This window comes from Salvelinus alpinus, chromosome 3 (assembly GCF_045679555.1).
Source record: "Salvelinus alpinus chromosome 3, SLU_Salpinus.1, whole genome shotgun sequence".
Classification (NCBI taxonomy): domain Eukaryota; kingdom Metazoa; phylum Chordata; class Actinopteri; order Salmoniformes; family Salmonidae; genus Salvelinus; species Salvelinus alpinus.
Window position 1 is genome coordinate 66,272,056 of NC_092088.1, and position 18,340 is coordinate 66,290,395.

The 18,340-nt window shown below is 41.6% G+C and overlaps 1 protein-coding gene across 3 annotated transcripts; it reads left to right on the forward strand.

The window, feature by feature from the left end:
- The first annotated feature begins 720 nt into the window (after nucleotides 1–720).
- On the forward strand, nucleotides 721–16,726 carry vps26a (VPS26, retromer complex component A). Of its 3 annotated transcripts, none has more exons than XM_071393746.1 (9): nucleotides 721–985; nucleotides 4,953–5,102; nucleotides 11,905–11,980; nucleotides 12,503–12,659; nucleotides 12,877–13,041; nucleotides 13,194–13,300; nucleotides 13,501–13,569; nucleotides 13,761–13,903; nucleotides 14,019–14,580. In XM_071393746.1, exons 1-9 carry the CDS (start codon nucleotides 983–985, stop codon nucleotides 14,136–14,138), a joined length of 990 nt encoding a protein of 329 aa, XP_071249847.1. In that variant the 5' UTR covers nucleotides 721–982; the 3' UTR covers nucleotides 14,139–14,580. The 3 variants fall into 3 exon arrangements, with proteins under 3 accessions (XP_071249847.1, XP_071249849.1, XP_071249848.1); XM_071393748.1 differs by having other exon boundaries at nucleotides 723–985; nucleotides 14,024–14,580; XM_071393747.1 differs by lacking the exon at nucleotides 14,019–14,580 and adding an exon at nucleotides 14,587–16,726 and having other exon boundaries at nucleotides 770–985.
- Nucleotides 16,727–18,340: the final 1,614 nt, after the last annotated feature.

An 18,340-nucleotide genomic window follows, 5' to 3' on the forward strand; every position in this document is an offset into this window, starting at 1 on the left:
CCAGGACATAGACATATCTGATATTGGCAGAAAGCTTAAATTCTTGTTAATCAATCTGCACTGTCCAATTTACAGTAGCTATTACAGTGAAATAATACCATGCTATTGTTTGAGGAGAGGGCATAATTTTGAACATAGAGTTATTAATAAACAATTTAGGCACATTTGGGCAGCCTTGATACAACATTTTGAACATAAATGCAATGATTCATTGGATCAGTCTAAAACGTAGCACACGCTGCACTCTAGTGGCCAAAATCTATATTGCACCTGGGCTGGAATAATACATTTTTGCCTTTCTCTTGCATTTCAATAGAAAATAACGTTTTTTTCCCATTGTATTATCTTTTACCAGATCTATTGTGTTATATTCTCCTACATTCCTTTCACAGTTCCACAAACTTCAAAGTGTTTCCTTTCAAATGGTACCAAGAATATGCATATCCTTGATTCAGGGCCTGAGCTACAGGCAGTTAGATTTAGGTATGTCATTTTAGGTGCAAATTTAAAAAAAAGGGGCGGATCCTTAAGAGATATTAAGATGCTGTCAATGTTGCAGCTGTATAACATTTTGAGGACCTGAGGGCCCATGCCAAATCTTTTCTGCCTCCTGAGGGGGAAGAGGCGTTGTCGTGGCCTCTTCATGACTGTGTTGGTGTGTTTGGACCATGATAGATCCTTAGTGTTGTGGACACCGAGGAACTTGAAGCTCTTGACCCGCTCCACTACAGCCCCATCGATGTGAATGGGGGCGTGCTCGGCCCTCAGTTTCCTGTAGTCCACGATCAGCTGCTTTGTTTTGCTGACATTGAGGGAGAGGTTGTTGTCCTGGTCCTGAGCAAAAAAAATGACATGAATAGACATGGGACTTTTATTTTGAATTTTCTGTGTTGCCACTATTACTGCTCCTCTCGTTTGTATCATCACAGGAATTAGCAACACGGAGGCTAGCTAGCTGTCTACAACTGTTTAAACAGCTGATATGGTGAGTTCAAAATGAAAGAAGAAGTAGCACGTAACTATTTAACTTATACATAAATAGAGATGTACTAAAGCCAAGGTATTGTCATCCTCTGGCCCTTTAGTTATTTTTTCTTCTATTTCTTGGCTAACGGCTAGCTAGCATAGTATAACCTTATCAGCACAGGTCGGAGGCCCTGGCTGGAACCCCACTGTTCTTCCTAGCTTGGTAGATAGTTTTGATTCGTGGCAATTGGCTAGAGTAGCGGTTATCTCGTTTCCCACTGTGATTATTATCCCCGCAAGCTGAAAATTTTGTTACACATAAAGCATTAGCTAGATGGCTATTGTTACACATAAAGCATTAGCTAGATGGCTAATGTTAACTAGGTTTACTGGCTCATCGTCTTGTCTGGACGTCACGAGAAATGTTGACTGCTAAACGTTAGCTGTCAAGCGTGCGATTTGCCTTTAGGCCATGGCACTTTAACGGAATTAGTCTTCACTGTAGCATGTTTCATGACATTATGTAATTTAGCTAACTAGCCAAAACACCCATCTGTTAGCTAACTAGGTAATTATCAAAGTCCCATAAATTAACGTAGCCCCATGGGAAATATATCTGACTCGGTACCTACTGGGGTAGTTGTTGCAGAAACTATTAAAAAATAGCTCCGCCATTTCATGGTTGCAAAAACATTCTAATAGTTCGCCTAATTTCAGTTTGTGACAAAACAAGCCAAGTATAATGTAGAGTCATTGTACCATATAAAACGCTGTGAAATATATTTTCCATATCCAAAAATATTGTATTTTCAGCTGTTTGAAGCTGGTGTACCAACCTTGAAAGTAAAATACGCAAAAACAAAACTTAAAGGGACGCATAGAAATAGCACACACAGAACAGATGTACAGCCTCTTAAACTTGCTTTCAATGCGAATGATAGATCTATTACAGACGTTTGCTATGTGAATTTGGTTGGGTCGCCCCAAAAGTTACATAGTGCAGTTAACACATAACTTGTGGTATGGTTTTACAAGCATAAGGACCTTATCTTGCGGTACCTGAGCACCAATTCTGGGACCAAAAGGCTCCTTAACAGCTTCAACCCCCCAAGCTATAAGACTGCTGACCAGTAAATCAAATGGCTACCCAGACTCTCTTGCACAGGCTCAATGTACACACTGGACTCTAACCGCACACTCACACATACTACACTGACACTCCAACACACACACACAAAATGCACACATATGCATGCATATTTACGCCACATACCTATACATTCATATTCCTTCACACTCTTCACATACGCTGATGCTACTCTCAAATAAAATTTGATTGGTCACATACACGTGTTTAGAAGATGTTATTGCGCATGTAGTGACATGCTTGTGTTTCTAGCTCCAACAGTGCAGTAATATCTAACAATTTCTCAACAATACACACACTACACTAATCTAAAGTAAGGAATGGAATTAAGAATATATAAATATTTGGATGAGAAATGTCAGAGCGGCATAGACTAAGATACAGTAGAATAGAATACAGTTGAAGTCGGAAGTCTACATACACTTCGGTTGGAGTCATTAAAACTCATTTTTCAACCACTCCACAAATTTCTTGTTAACAAACTATAGTTTTGGCAAGTCGGTTAGGACATCTACTTTGTGCATGACACAAGTAATATTTCTAACAATTGTTTACAGACAGATTATTTCACTTATAATTCACTGTATCACATTTCCAGTGGGTCAGAAGTTTACATACACTAAGTTGACTGTGGCTTTAAACAGCTTGGAAAATTCCAGAAAATTATGTCATGGCATTAGAAGCTTCTGATATGCTAATTGACATCATTTGAGTCAATTGGAGGTGTACCTGTGAATGTATTTCAAGGCCTACCTTCAAACTCAGTGCCTCTTTGCTTGACATCATTGGAAAATCAAAAGAAGTCAGCCAAGACCTCAGAAAAAAAATTGTAGACCTCCACAAGTCTGGTTCATCCTTGGGAGCAATTTCCAAACGCCTGAAGGTACCACCACGTTCATTTGTACAAACAATAGTACGCAAGTATAAACACCATGGGACCACGCAGCCGTCATACTGCTCAGGAAAGAGACGCGTTCTGTCTCCCAGAGATGAACGTACTTTGGTGCGAAAAGTGCAAATCAATCCCAGAACAACAGCAAAGGACTTTGAAGATGCTGGAGGAAACAAGTACAAAAGTATCTATATCCACAGTAAAACGAGTCCTATGTCGACAACCTGAAAGGCCGCTCAGCAAGGAAGAAGCCACTGCTTTAAAACCGCCATAAAAGAAGCCAGACTACGGTTTGCAACTGCACATGGGGACAAATATACTTTTTGGAGAAATGTCCTCTGGTCTGATGAAAGAAAAATAGAACTGTTTAGCCATAATGACCATCGTTATGTTTGGAGGAAAAAGGGGGAGGCTTGCAAGCCGAAGAACACCATCCCAACCGTGAAGCACAGGGGTGGCAGCATCATGTTGTGGGGGTGCTTTGCTGCAGGAGGGACTGGTGCACTTCACAAAATAGATGGCATCATGAAGAAGGAAAATTATGTGGATATATTGAAGCAACATCTCAAGACATCAGTCAGGAAGTTAAAGCTTGGTCGCAAATGAGTCTTCCAAATGGACAATGACCCCAAGCATACTTCCAAAGTTGTGGCAAAATGGCTTAAGGACAACAAAGTCAAGGTATTGGAGTGGCCATCACAAAGCCCTGACCTCAATCCTATAGCAAATTTGTGGGCGGAACTGACAAAGCGTGTGCGAGCAAGGAGGCCTACATTCCTGACTCAGTTACACCAGCTCTGTCAGGAGGAATTGGCCAAAATTCACCCAACTTATTGTGGGAAGCTTGTGGAAGGCTACATGAAACGTTTGACCCAAGTTAAACAGTTTAAAGGGAATGCTACCAAATACTAATTGAGTGTATGTAAACTTCTGACCCACCATGGAAATGTGATGAAATAATTCATTCTCTCTACTATTATTCTGACCTTTCACATTCTTAAAATAAAGTGGTGATCCTAACTGACCTAAGACAGGGAATTTTTACTAGAATTAAATGTCAGGAAAAGTGAACAACTGAGTTGACATGTATTTGGCTAAGGTGTATGTAAACTTCCGACTTCAACTCTACATATGAGATGAGTAATGCAAAATATGTCAACATTATTGAAGTGGCCAGTGATTGCAAGTCTATGTATATAGGGCAGCAGCTTCTAATATGCTAGTGATGGCTATTTGGCCTTGAGATGGAAGCTGTTCTTCAGTCTCGGTCCCAAGCTTTGATGCACCTGTACTGAACTCGCCTTCTGGATGATAGCGGAGTGAACAGGCAGTGGCTCAGGTGGTTGTTGTCCTTGATGGTCTTTTTGGCCTTCCTGTGACAATCGGGTGCTGTAGGTGTCCTGGAGGGCAGGTAGTTTGCCCCCGGTGATGCGTTTGGCAGACCGCACCATCCACTGGAGAGCCCTGTGGTTGCGGGCGTTGCAGTTGCCATACCAGGTGGTGATACACAATTGAGAGCAACCTGTTTGGCTGTATCTGTAAAAGTTTGAGGGTTTTAGGTGCCAAGCTGTTTCTTATCTATGTATAGCCACTTTACCCCTACCTTCATGTACATATTACCTTGACTAACCGGTATCCCTGCACATGGACTCTACCAGGACTGTGTTAAAACGGTTTTGTACAGTTAGTGTGTATTTTGCATTTGTGAAATAATTTTCATGTCGCATGAAAGTAGAGGGATTTATATTTCTAGAACCGTACTGATTCTCATTTAGTTGGAGTATTTGGCTGTTTTGGCTTCCAGAGTCAATTCAACCTTTAATTAAGCAGAACATGTAAGTCCTTGGACTAAGGAGTAACGTTAAGCTCCTTTAGTCCATTATTGAGAGAGTTATTTCTGATTGTATGTGCCTTTTGAGTTGATTGTAAATTCTTCGTGTTTTTCAGAGTTTCCTGGGTGGTTTATTTGGTCCTGTGTGTGAAATTGATGTCCTACTCAGTGATGCAGAGACTAGGAAGACAGCAGAACTCAAGACAGAGGATGGGAAAGTGGAGAATAACTATTTGTTTTATGACGGAGAATCGGTCTCTGGGAAGGTGAGCATTGCACACAGACACACATTAGGGTTTCCGTTAGGACATTTTCAAACATTTGCCAAAATACGGAAATCTAGGAAATATATAGTCGGCTACGAATAATATGGATGAGAACTCTCTTGGTAGATAGTGTGGTCAACAGCTTATCATAAGGTACTCTACCTCAGGTAAGCAATACCTCAAGACTTCTTTAATATTATACATCGCGCACCAGCTATTATTGACATAGACACACACCCCCACCCCTCATCTTACCAGACATAGCTTCTCTGTCCTGCCGATGCATGGAAAATACCGCCAGCTCTATATTAACCGTGTCGTCGTTCAGCCACAACTCGGTGAAACATAAGATATTACAGTTTTTAATGTCCCTTTGGTAGGATAATCTTGATCGTAGGTCATCCATTTTGTTTTCCAATGATTGCACGTTGGCCAATAGAACGAATGGCAGTGGAGGTTTACTCACTCGCCTACAAATTCTCAGAAGGCAGCCTGACCTCCGTCCCCTTTTTCTCCATCTTTTCTTAACGCAAATGACGGGGATTTGGGCCTGTTCCCGAGAAAGTAGTATATCCTTCGCGTTGGATTCGTTAAAGAAAAAATCTTTGTCCAGTTCGAGGTGAGTAATTGCTGTTCTGATATTCAGAAGTTATTTTCGGTCATAAGAGACGGTAGCAACAACATTATGTACAAAATAAGTTACAAACAACACGAATTACAAACAACACGAAACTAACAAAATAGCAAAGTTGGTTAGGAGCACATAAAGCGGCAGCCATCCCCTCCGGCGCCAGTTCGTAGCCGTCTATTTACCACCACAAACCGATGCTGGCACTAAGACTGCACTCAACAAGCTGTATAAGGCCATAAGCAAACAAGAAAAAATGCTTATCAAGAAGCGGCGCTCCTAGTGGCCAGGGACTTTAATGCCGGCAAACTTAAATCGATTTACCTAACTTCTACCAGCATGTCACGTGCAACCAGAGGGAAAAAATACTCTAGACCATCTTTTCTCCACACACAGAGATGCATACAAAGCTCTCCCTCACCCTCCATTTGTCAAATCTGACCATAATTATATCCTCCTGATGCCTGCTTACAAGCAAAAACTAAATCCAGGAAGTACCAGTGACACGATCAATACGGAAGTGGTCAGATGACGCGGATGCTAAACTACAGGACTGTTTTGGTAGCACAGACTGGAATATGTTCCGGGATTCCTCCAATGGCATTGAGTATAATACCACCTCAGTCATCGGCTTCAACAGTAAGTGCATCGACGACGTCGTCCCCACAGTGACCGTACGCACATATCCCAACCAGAAGCCATGGATTACAGGCAACATGCGCATCGAGCTAAAGGCTAGAGGTGCCGCTTTCAAGGAGCAGAACACTAATCCGAAGGCTTATACGAAATCCCGCTATGCCCTCAGACGAACCATTAAATAGGCAAAGCATCAATACAGGACTGAATCCTTCTACACTGGCTCTGAGGCTCGTCGGATGTGGCAGGGCTTGAAAACTGTTACAGACTACAAAGGGAAACCCAGCCGCGAGCTGCCCAGTGCCTCACTTCGAGGCAAGCAACACTGAAGCATGCATTAAAGCACCAGCTGTTCTGGATGACTGTGATCATGCTCTCGGTTGCCGATGTGAGCAAGACCTTTTAAACAGGTTAACATTCACAAAGTCGTGGGGCCAGACGGATTACCAGGACGTGTACTCAAAGCATGCGCGGACCAACTGGCAAGTGTCTTCACTGACATTTTCAACCTCTCCCTGAGTCTGTAATACCTACATGTTTCAAGCAGACCACCATAGTCCCTGTGCCCAAGGAAGCGACAGTAACCTTACTAAATGATTAACGCCTCATAGCACTCACGTCGGTAGCCATGAAGTGCTTTGAATGGCTGGCCATGGCTCACATCAACAGCATCATCCCGGATACCCTAGACCAGGTATTCCCAAACTGGGGTACGTTCGCGCAATGCCGTCGGGGGTACGCCAAATAAAATAAAAAAATCTTCACATTTTCAAGCAGTCCATTTATATTTTCCAACAGGGCTATACATTTGGGTGAGTTTTTCTCTCTCGCCTGAGTAGCCTCGTTTCACTGCCAAAAATACAATTAAACCATCTAGTGTTCAGCGAAGTAACAACACAATGGCAAATAAAGGTATCCTAGTCAAATAATTAACATCCAATCACATTAACCGTTACTCTATCCCGGGAATTCCACTAATGGTCCGTATGTAGCCAAACGTAGCTGCTTCGCATTCCGTTTGCTCGAAAATGTATAAATGGTTAAGAAAAGTAAGGCCCGCGTCCATAGACAAACATACCAGCTACACCTGCACCTACATACACATGCACCTGTCGACGACACAAGTTGTTCTGCTTCCACGAGCACATCCAATGCTAGCATCAGTAATTCTACATTTTGTTGTTAGCCCAGCTAGCATGGACACTGACAGTTGTGAATCTGATGCAGTCTAAGAGCTACTGCCCCCTTACCCGGGAAAGCACTGAAAAACAGACAGGGACGTTGGACCATTGAAGAGGCGCAAATATGATGAGAACTACATTGATTTGGGGTTCACTTATATAGGGAGTAGTGCCTTTCTTTAGCCACATTGTGTTATATGTGCAAAAGTACTATCTCACAACTCGATGAAACCTTCACTCTTGCACAGACATTTAGAAACAAAACATGCCAATTTGAAAAAATGATTCACAGGAGTTTTTTGAGCAAGAAAAATACTTTTGAGTAGTAAGACATGTATAAAAGAAACAGATACCATTTAATAAGAAGGGGCTAGAAGCGTCTTACATGGTGAGCTACCGAGTGGCTTAGACAGGCAAGCCCCATACTATTGTGGAGGACTTAATTCTTCCTGCTGCTGCGGATATGACTGGGATAATGCTGGGGAAAAAGGCCCAAAAAACTATACAGACAATGCCTACATCAAACAACACTGTTTCACGACGCATCTGTGACATGGCAGGAGATGTTTTGAAACAATTACTGCTTCGCATACAAGCCAGTGAATTCTATACGTTACAGCTCGATGAGTCAACAGGCGTGGTGGGCTTGGCACAGCTCCTGCTATATGTCCATTACGTTAATGGGGGGTCAATTAAGGAAGACATCCTCTTCTGCAAGCCACTGTAAACCAGGACAACAGGAGAGGATATGTTTTAAGTACTGGACAGCTTTGTGACATCAAATGGACTTTGGTGGTCAAGATGTGTTGGTATCTGTCCTGATGGCGCAAAAGCCATGACAAGGAGACAGTGGAGTGGTAATGCGCGTGCAAGCAGTTGCTCCTGACGCCATTTGGGTACACTGCAGCATCCACCGAGAGGCTCTAGCTGCCAAAGGAATGCCTGACAGCTTCAAAGATGTTTTGGACACTACAGTGAAAATGCTTCACTTTGTTAAAGCAAGGCCTTTGAACTCTCGTGTATTTTCTGCACTATGCAATGATATGGGCAGCAACCATGTAGCGCTTTTACAACATACAGAAGTGCGCTGGTTATCAAGGGGCAAAGTATTAACACGTTTTTTTATTGAGAGACAAGCTTAAAGTTTTCTTTACTGACCATTATTTTCACTTGTCTGACCGCTTGCATGATGACGAGTTTCTCACACGACTGGCCTATCTGGGTGATGTTTTTTCTCACCTGAATGATCTGAATCTAGGATTACAGGGACTCTGCGCAACTATATTCAATGTGCGGGACAAAATTGAGGCTATGATTAAGAAGTTGTAGCTCTTTTCTGTCTGCGTTAATAAGGACAACACACAGGTCTTTCCATCATTGTATGATTTTTTTTGTGTGCAAACGAACTCGAGCTTAGGGACAATGTCAAATGTGATATAGCGAAGCACCTGAGTGAGTTGGGTGCGCAATTACGCAGGTACTTTCCTGAAACGGATGACACAAACAACTGGATTCGTTATCCCTTTCATGCCCTGCCTGATGTTCACGAATGATTCGTTATTTTTCAACAACTCTTTTTACTGACTTGAGTCATGATACGTTTTTCTGAGTGACTCGTTTAATCTGCTGGCCGCAATGAGTCCTACACCAGGATTAATAAACTCAGCAAAAAAAGAAACTTCCTCTCACTGTCAAATGCAATTATTTTCAGCAAACTTAACATGTGTAAATATTTGTATGAACATAACAAGATTCATCAACTGAGACATAAACTGAACAAGTTCCACAGATATGTGACCAACATAAATTGAATAATGTGTCCCTGAACAAAGGGGGGGGTTCAAAATCAAAAGTAACAGTCAGAATCTGGTGTGGCCACCAGCTGCATTAAGTACTGCAGTGCATCTCCTCCTCATGGACTGCACCAGATTTGCCAGTTCTTGCTCTGAGATGTTACCCCACTCTTCCACCAAGGCACCTGCAAGTTCCCGGATATTTCTGGGGGGAATGGCCCTAGCCCTCACCCTCCGATCCAACAGGTCCCAGACAAGCTCAATTGGATTGAGATCCGGGCTCTTCGCTGGCCATGGCAGAACACTGACATTCCTGTCTTGCAGGAAATCACGCACAGAACGAGCAGTATGGCTGGTGGCATTGTCATGCTGGAGGGTCATGTCAAGATGAGCCTGCAGGAGAGTACCACATGAGGGAGGAGGATGTCTTCCCTGTAACGCACAGCTTTGAGATTGCCTGCAATGACAACAAGCTCAGTCCGATGATGCTGTGACACACCGCCCCAGACCATGACGAACCCTCCACCTCCAAATCGATCAAGCTCCAGAGTACAAGCTTCGGTGTAACGCTCATTCCTTCGACGATAAACTCGAATCCAACCATCACCTCTGATGAGACAAAACCGCAACTCGTCAGTGAAGAGCACTTTTTGCCAGTCCTGTCTGGTCCAGCGACGGTGGGTTTGTGCCCATAGGCGATGTTGTTGCTGGTGATGTCTGGTGAGGACCTGCCTTACAACAGGTCTACAAGTCCTCAGTCCAGCTTCTCTCAGCCTATTTGCGGACAGTCTGAGCACTGATGGAGAGATTGTGAGTTCCTGGTGTAACTTGGATGTTGTTGTTGCCATCCTGTCCTGCAGGTGTTGTGTTTGGATGTATCGATCCTGTGCAGGTGTTGTTAGACTGTCCTCGCAGTGGCAGACCACAATCAGCTGTCCGCGCTGTCTTAGGCGTCTCACAGTACGCACATTGCAATTTATTGCCCTGGCCACATCTGCAGTCCTCATGCCTACTTGCAGCATGCCTAAAGCACGTTCACGTAGATGAGCAGGGACCCTGGGCATCTTTCTTTTGGTGTTTTTCAGAGTCAGTAGAAAGGCCTCCTAAGTTTTCATAACTGTGACCTTAATTGCCTACTGTCTGTAAGCTGTTAGTGTCTTAACGACCGTTCCACAGGTGCATGTTCATTAATTGTTTATGGTTCATTGAACAAGCATGGGAAACTAAAGTTATTTGGATTTTTACTAATTATCTTTGAAAGACAGGGTCCTGAAAAAGGGACGTTTCTTTTTTTGCTGTGTTTACATGCTTTTACATGTTTAGAACTGATAATTTATCGCATGGTGCAAGAATTAATTCAATTAATTGATTTTTGAATACTATGATGGACACAGCTTTATAGAACCAAAACATACACAGCCTCTGCTCAACAAACTCGAACTCCAGAACAAATCGTTTTTGGGGCTGCAGTTTGCTAACGATATTGTGCTTATCACCCTCACAGCAGTCAAGCAATGCATTCCGCCAAGAGTCGTTCACAATCTTGCCTGGTTGCGGCCACAACTAGACCTTGTTTCAAATGTGTCAAGAAATAGTCTTATTTGTGTGCCTAGCAATCAACAAATGTATGCTGAATAAATATGTAAATGCAACATGTAAAGTGTTGGTCCCATGTTTCATGAGCTGAAATAAAAATCCCAGAGATTTTCCATACACACAAAAGCTTATTTCTCCCTGTTAGTGAGCATTTCTCTTTTGTCAAGTTAATCCATCCACCTGACAGGTGTGGCATATCAAGAAGCTGATTAAACGACATGATCATTACACAGGTGCACCTTGTGCCGGGTAAAATAAAAGGCCACTGATGCAAGAGAATTTGTTAATTTCTCTACCATATGCCACCTCCAACGTCGTTTTAGAGAATTTGCCAGTATCTCCAATTGGCCTCAAAACCGCAGAACACGTGTAACCACGCCAGCCCAGGACCTCCGCATTTGTATGCATCACCTGCGGGATCGTCTGAGACCAGCCACCCAGACAGCTGATGAAAATGAGGAATATTTCTGTCTGTAATAAAGCCCTTTTGTGGGTAAAAAGTAATTCTGATTGGCTGGGCCTGGCTCCCAAGTTGGTGGGCCTGTGCCCACCCATTCCTGCCAGTCATGTGAAATCCATAGATCATTAGGGCCTAATACATTTATTTAAATTGACTGATTTACTTTTATGAACTGTAAAATTGTTAAATGTTGCATGTTGCGTTTTATATTTTTGTTCAGTATACATTGTTTAAAGCACGCTTTTACAAGCCTCAGTCACAAATTATATCTCCAATAAACCCCCTATGTTGAACGACATGTGAAGAAGAGGCTTGTAGAAGCATGACTCAAGTTTTCAGTTCATTGTTAGCCGGTGTAGGGTCCTGCATGCTCTGACTCAAATGAACGTAAATGAGTCGAAAGATTTGTTCTTTTGACTGAACGAGTCGAAAAGATCAGAGACAGTAAAAAGAGCCAAACTTCCCATCACTTATGCCAATACCGACAACTTGTTTGTTTTCTTTTAAGGTGAATCTCAATGTGAGGCAGACAGGCAAGAGACTAGAACACCAAGGGATTCGAATTGAGTTTGTTGGGCAGATTGGTGAGTTTATGTTAATTTATATTTTGATATTATAACCTTGCAGCAGCGCACCACCTCAAACACCAGCCATGCATTGTTTATTGGTTCACAAACCAAGTGCACTGTCGGTCTCATTTAGGCTAAACGGCTTAGCAAACCATGTGCTTGTCATGTGAAAACTACAGTGGACTACACTCCACCCTGGCCTGGTGGCAAAGTGTTTCTGTGACCATTACTTACCATTACCATTACCATTACTCCTTGACCATTACTGAGGGTTCAATGTTGTCAAACCAACTGAGGAAGTTTTAGGGAAGCCTTCAAATAACACACTATTTTCTCTGAACGTCTGATCATAGGCCAAAAGTTTAAATCTGAATACAGGACAATCTAGGTTATTAGATTCAGGTCTACTTCCTTATTTATACATTTGTTCAAATTAATGCGTCCCTCAGTACAACGGATTTGCCTATTGGAAATATTAGGTTCCTGTGTGTGATGAACCTAACATAAGTGTTTAAACTTGTGCTCTATGTCGTTCAGAGCTTTTCAGTGATAAAAGCAACACGCATGAATTTGTGAACCTGGTAAAGGAGCTTGCCCTGCCAGGGGAGTTGACTCAGAATCGAAGCTACGACTTTGAGTTCATGCAGGTGGAGAAGCCATATGAGTCTTACGTTGGCGCCAACGTCCGACTGAGGTTAGCTCACAATATTCTCTCATACATACCCAGATATTCTCTGCATTGTCCCTGAAACCAACCATTCTATTCTACGCATCTTGAGATGATCAGTGAAACTGCATTAGATGGCTTCTTGTCATTGCTACAGCCGCCTTGTTATGAATATATGCACTGTGTCATTTGAAGTTAATTTGCATTGTAAGCCAGCCATAACTCCTATTGTTATTTCCTACAGATATTTCCTCAAAGTGACAATAGTGAGGAGACTGTCTGATCTGGTGAAAGAGTATGACCTCATTGTCCATCAGCTGGCCACTTACCCTGATGTGAACAATTCCATCAAGATGGAAGTTGGCATTGAAGACTGTCTACATATAGAGTTTGAATACAACAAGTCCAAGTAAGATGTATACCATGATGAGACATTAATGCATTCAAACACCTTTTAAAAAGCATAGCATAGTAGCACATTCGTGTGTCAAAATCTCTAATCAGATTCAGAATTATAAAAATGTAACTTAATTTCGACCTGACCCTAATCTGTCTTCTCAGATACCACTTGAAAGATGTCATTGTGGGTAAAATCTACTTCCTTCTTGTGAGAATCAAAATCCAGCACATGGAACTTCAGTTGATCAAGAAGGAGATGACTGGAATAGGTGAGATGAGGCTTACTTGGGGGGAGAGTTCACTTAAACGACATAAGGTGTTGCTTCTTTTTCTATACTTTTTTATTTTAAATGATTGAATTCCATATTTTTCAAATTTTGTGAACCTAAAACTGTCCCTGTAATCTTGGCTTTTGTTTTAAGAACAGTGTGAAGTAGATGTATTCAGTCATGTGAAATTCCTTTCCCAGGTCCTAGCACAACTACTGAGACGGAGACTGTTGCCAAGTATGAGATTATGGACGGAGCCCCTGTGAAAGGTAGGCACAATATGGTGTTGGTGTGAATGTCCCAATATTATGATTTTATCTATTTTATTTTATGTTATTCGGCCCCACCAAAGCAGCATAATGTTTTCAGGACTTGTAGTGTACATGGAAATCTATCTCTTCTGCCATTTAACATTTCACTTGTTTCAAAATCCTCTTTATGCCTGTTCTTTCCCTCTTAGGAGAGTCTATTCCCATCCGTCTGTTTTTGGCTGGCTACGACCTCACAGCCACCATGAGGGACGTCAACAAGAAGTTCTCTGTGCGGTACTTCCTCAACCTGGTGCTGGTGGATGAGGAGGATAGGAGATACTTCAAACAACAGGTACAGAACCTGGAAGCCAACCTCCATTTACCTACCTGTCTGTCGTACACGGATTGTACAGAACATTAAGAACACCTTTTGAATATTGAGTTACACCCCTCCCTTTTCCCCTTAGAGCAGCCTCAATTCGTCAGGGCATGGATTCTACAAGATGTCAAAAGCGTTCCACAGTTGTCAAGTTGGCTGGATGTCTTTTGGGTGGTGGACCATTTTTGATACACATGGAAACTGTTGAGTGTGAAAAACCCAGCAGCGTTGCAGTTCTTGACACAAACTGGTGCGCCTGGCACCTACTACCATACCCCGCACTTAAATCTTTTGTCTTTCTCATTCACCCTCTGAATGGCACACATACACAATCCATGTCTCAATTGTCTCTAGGTTAAAGAAGGATTTTTAACCCTGTCTCCTCCCCTTCATCTAGGCTGATTGAAGTGGATTTAACAAGTAACATCAATAAGGGATCATAGCTTTCACCTGGTCAGTTTGTCATGGAAAGAGCAGGTGTTCTTAATGTTTTGTACACTCAGTGTGTCTGTGGCAGAAACATTACAGTAGTTAATTATTACAGTAGTTTGAATTAGGCCATTATTATTATTGAAAGCAATCATCTTCTCTCAATATGAACATTTTATAATAACTTGAGGATCAATCTGACTCTTGTTGACTGACTCTATTACCAGGAGATTGTTCTGTGGAGGAAAGCTCCTGAGAAAATAAGGAAACGGAACTTCCACCAACGCTATGAGTCTCCTGAGCCACGGCCGACCCTTACTGCTGAGCAACCCGAAATGTGAAGACCACTGGAAACAGAAAATGCTGAGAATGATTCTGATTATGCTTAAAGCAAACAAGGAGAGGGGGGCGCAACTCGACACATGCAAGGTGAAAATAAAGCGTCAGACAGCCATTTAATACAACTACCTTCTGCAAGGTTACAGTCTCTTACTGCTACACCTGAATGGGCTGGGTCTACTCTGCTGGCCGCAGCAAGCACTCTTGTTAGCTTACTGTATGGACTCGTCTGTTTGACACACAATAGAAAGCACTGGAATGGGAGCTACCATTTCTTTTATATTGCGAAATATGCATTTGGTTAGGCTCAACACTGGGGACATGACGTACAATCATACACTACTAGATATTTCAAAGGACGTTCCAGTGCATGTAGGCAGGTCAAATTGAATATGATGGGTTAATGTTGAGTTCAGCGATGGCTGTAAGGTCAAGCTGTAAGACAATAGGCATGCTTTGAGCTCAAAGGGTGCCATATTCATAATTCACTGAAATACAGTGAGCTTCAAAAGTATTGGGACAGTGACATTTTTGTTGTTGTTTTGGCTCTGTATTCCAGCACTTTGGAATTGAAATGATACAGTGACTGTGAAGTTAGTGCAGGCTGTCAGTTTTAATTTGAGGGTATTTTCATCCATAGCAGGGGAACCGTTTAGAAATTACAACACTTTTTGTACTTATGTGTATTAAAGTAGTCAAGTTTAGTATTTTGTCCCTTATTCTTAGCAGATTATTTTGTGCCCAATAGAAATTAATGGTAAATAATGTGTTGTATTATTTTGGAGTCACTTTTATTGTAAATAAGAACATAGTGTTTCTAAACACTTCTACATAAATGTGGATGCTACCATGATTACGGATAGTCCTGAATGAATCGTGAATAATGATGAATGAGACACAGAGACACATCTTACCCCCCACAAAAAAATGCAAAGAGGTTAGCATGTCTTGGAGGTATGATTTGTGCGTCTAACTCTCATTCATAATTTTTTTTATTTTTCGATTCATTCAGGACTATCCGTAAACATGGTAGCATCCACATTCATGTAGTGTTCAGAAACATTCTATTCTTATTTACAATAAGAGTGACTCCAAAATGGCACAATACATGATTTGCCATTCATTTCTATTGGGTACAAAATCTGAAACGCAATGTAATCATTGCGTGCTAGGAATATGGGACCAAATACTAAACTTTTGACTACTTTAATACATAAGTGAATTTGGCCCAATAATTTGTCCCCCCATTTTATGGCCCCATGTACAAAAAGTGCTGTACTTTTTAAACGGTTCACCCGATATGGATAAAAATACCCTCAAATTAAAACACTAACCTCATAGTCATTGTATAATTTCAGATCCAAAGTGATGGAGTACAGAGCCAAAACAACAGTGTGTCACTGTCCCAATACTTTTGGAGCTCACTGTATGTAAAATATTTCTATCTCCTAAGTTATTTAGTGTAGAACCTGTAGTTTTGTTCTTTAAAAAAAAAAATCAGTTCACTTTTTCTCGTATTTTGTGCTTTTCTTTTTCGAAATACAAATATACTGTATATTAATAAATGCTTTTGCTAGTGGCATTGGATTGAGGCACTACAAAATGCTGTTTAAATAAAATGATTTTGATCAACGGTTAGGTCCTACATGTATATCTGTATGTCATGTTCGATGATGGTTGAATGGGTACTTACATTTATTTTGGTTTTGTTTATATTTAGAGAAGTGCCACTTTACATAATTTCCATAAGGATACATATTTAAGCTCAGATGGGGCTGTGCTACAATCACGTAACAATGTTGTTATGTCTTCATTTCTGAATACTATACAGGCAATATTTATTTATTTTTTAGTTAAGTGCCTGTAAGGTCATGAAGAAACTTATGCCAAATACTGGCCTGACTCTCACCATTGCATGTTCACCACATTTTATACTGTGTTCAATATGTATCTGACTTGTGTGGACGTTGAACATTTGTATATGTCTAGCCTCAGTCTATATCATCAATTAAAAGAAATGCAAATTTATACTTATGTATTGGAGTGACGTCTTTAATACTTTCTCTGATTACTTATTTCAAAGACGATATCATGCCGTTTACCATTGAAAGAAATGGTCACAGTTCCAGTCTAGTTAAGGAGTGGCTCTCCCATAGACACCAATGCAATAGCAGCTGGGTCTGGTCTACTTACATTGACTGTATATCACGTGTCAAACTTCATTCCATGGAGGGCTGAGTGTCTGCGGGTTTTCACTCGGACCTTGTAATTGATTGATGAATTAAGGTCTAATTAGTAAGGAACTCCCCTCAACTGGTTGTCTAGGTCTTAATTGAAAGGAAAAACAAAAAGCCTGCAGATTTTCGGCCCTCCGTGATATGAGTTTGACGCCCCTGCTTGTATATGAACTCGGGGGGGAAGAGGAAGTGGGATGTCTCGCTTCATGTTCTGTCTCTACTTTTATTAGTGTTTCCAATTGGTCTGTGCTATCCAGGATCATTAGGACATCCTTACTCCATTGATGTTTGAATGTAAAATGGTTGAGTTTAGGTAAGGGTTATGGTTAGGGTAATCTCACGTTGCCATACCTCCAAAATCAAGTCAGGTGAACCAGTATATGTGAGTTTATAGTGATGGGCAGAGTCTTTTGGGTGAGACGTCTCATTTGGCTCTGTTCATGTTAAAGAGCCGGCTCATTTGTCCCGTAACGGCTCTTCGTTCAAAATCGATATACACTATGAAAAAATGGCAAATCTCCAATGTAAAGCCCAAAAGGTAGGCTACCATTGTCAGATGGTAAAATGCCAGTTCAAATAAATGTTTACCTGACCAAGTCATTCGATTTTTTTTCTTACACACTGAAAAAAATTAGCATGGATCAGATTGACACACTCCCCACTATTGTTTCTGCAGTGAGGATTCACACTTTAGATAATTATTTATGCATACAGCTACTACTATAGCCGTGGGAAGTAGGCGTGCGGAGAGTGCTGGAAAGTATTTTTCTCCCTCATACAGGAGCACTAAAGGCCTAGTTTCATATTTTGTTTATCAGTGGGTGTTGCAGCACCCCTACTTCCCGCGGCTATGGTAGCAGCAGTATGCAAATCAGGGAGCCAAATGAAGGCTCTTTCACCGATGTGATTCAGTTCGCGATGTTCACCAAAAATATCTGTTCAAAAAGAGACTTTAGATCGCGAACGACGCATCATTATGCGCTAGGTTTTAATGTATATGGTTAGAGATCTCTAACGCCCAGAAAGCTCCGATTACAAATCATATTCAACAGCTACGCAAGAGTTATAATATCAAAATACTGTAACGACCCTGGGTTTATAAGCGCGGAAATCGACTCTGCCGTTTGAGAATGCTTTTGCGGCACAATCGGTAGCGCGCCGGACCTCGGGCTAGAAGGTCGAGGGTTCGAGACTTGGTCCCTGCTGTTTCATTACAATACATTCGTTCATCACCAAATAGGGGTTCGCTGAGCAGCAATCTTAATTTACTCAATTTTACAACCGGTATGTACTTCCAAAAAAGGTCACAATAACAATGTACAAGCAACCTAAAAAATGCCTATTCGGCACCTCCAAGATATAATGTTGGTAAATGGGAGTTTGAACTGGACCTTTATGGGCGTTA

Coding starts and splice junctions, on each gene's coding strand:
- vps26a (XM_071393746.1), top strand. Junction 12,660..12,876: donor GGCGCCAACGTCCGACTGAG/GTTAGCTCACAA, acceptor TATTTCCTACAG/ATATTTCCTCAAAGTGACAA. Junction 13,301..13,500: donor GAAGGAGATGACTGGAATAG/GTGAGATGAGGC, acceptor TTCCTTTCCCAG/GTCCTAGCACAACTACTGAG.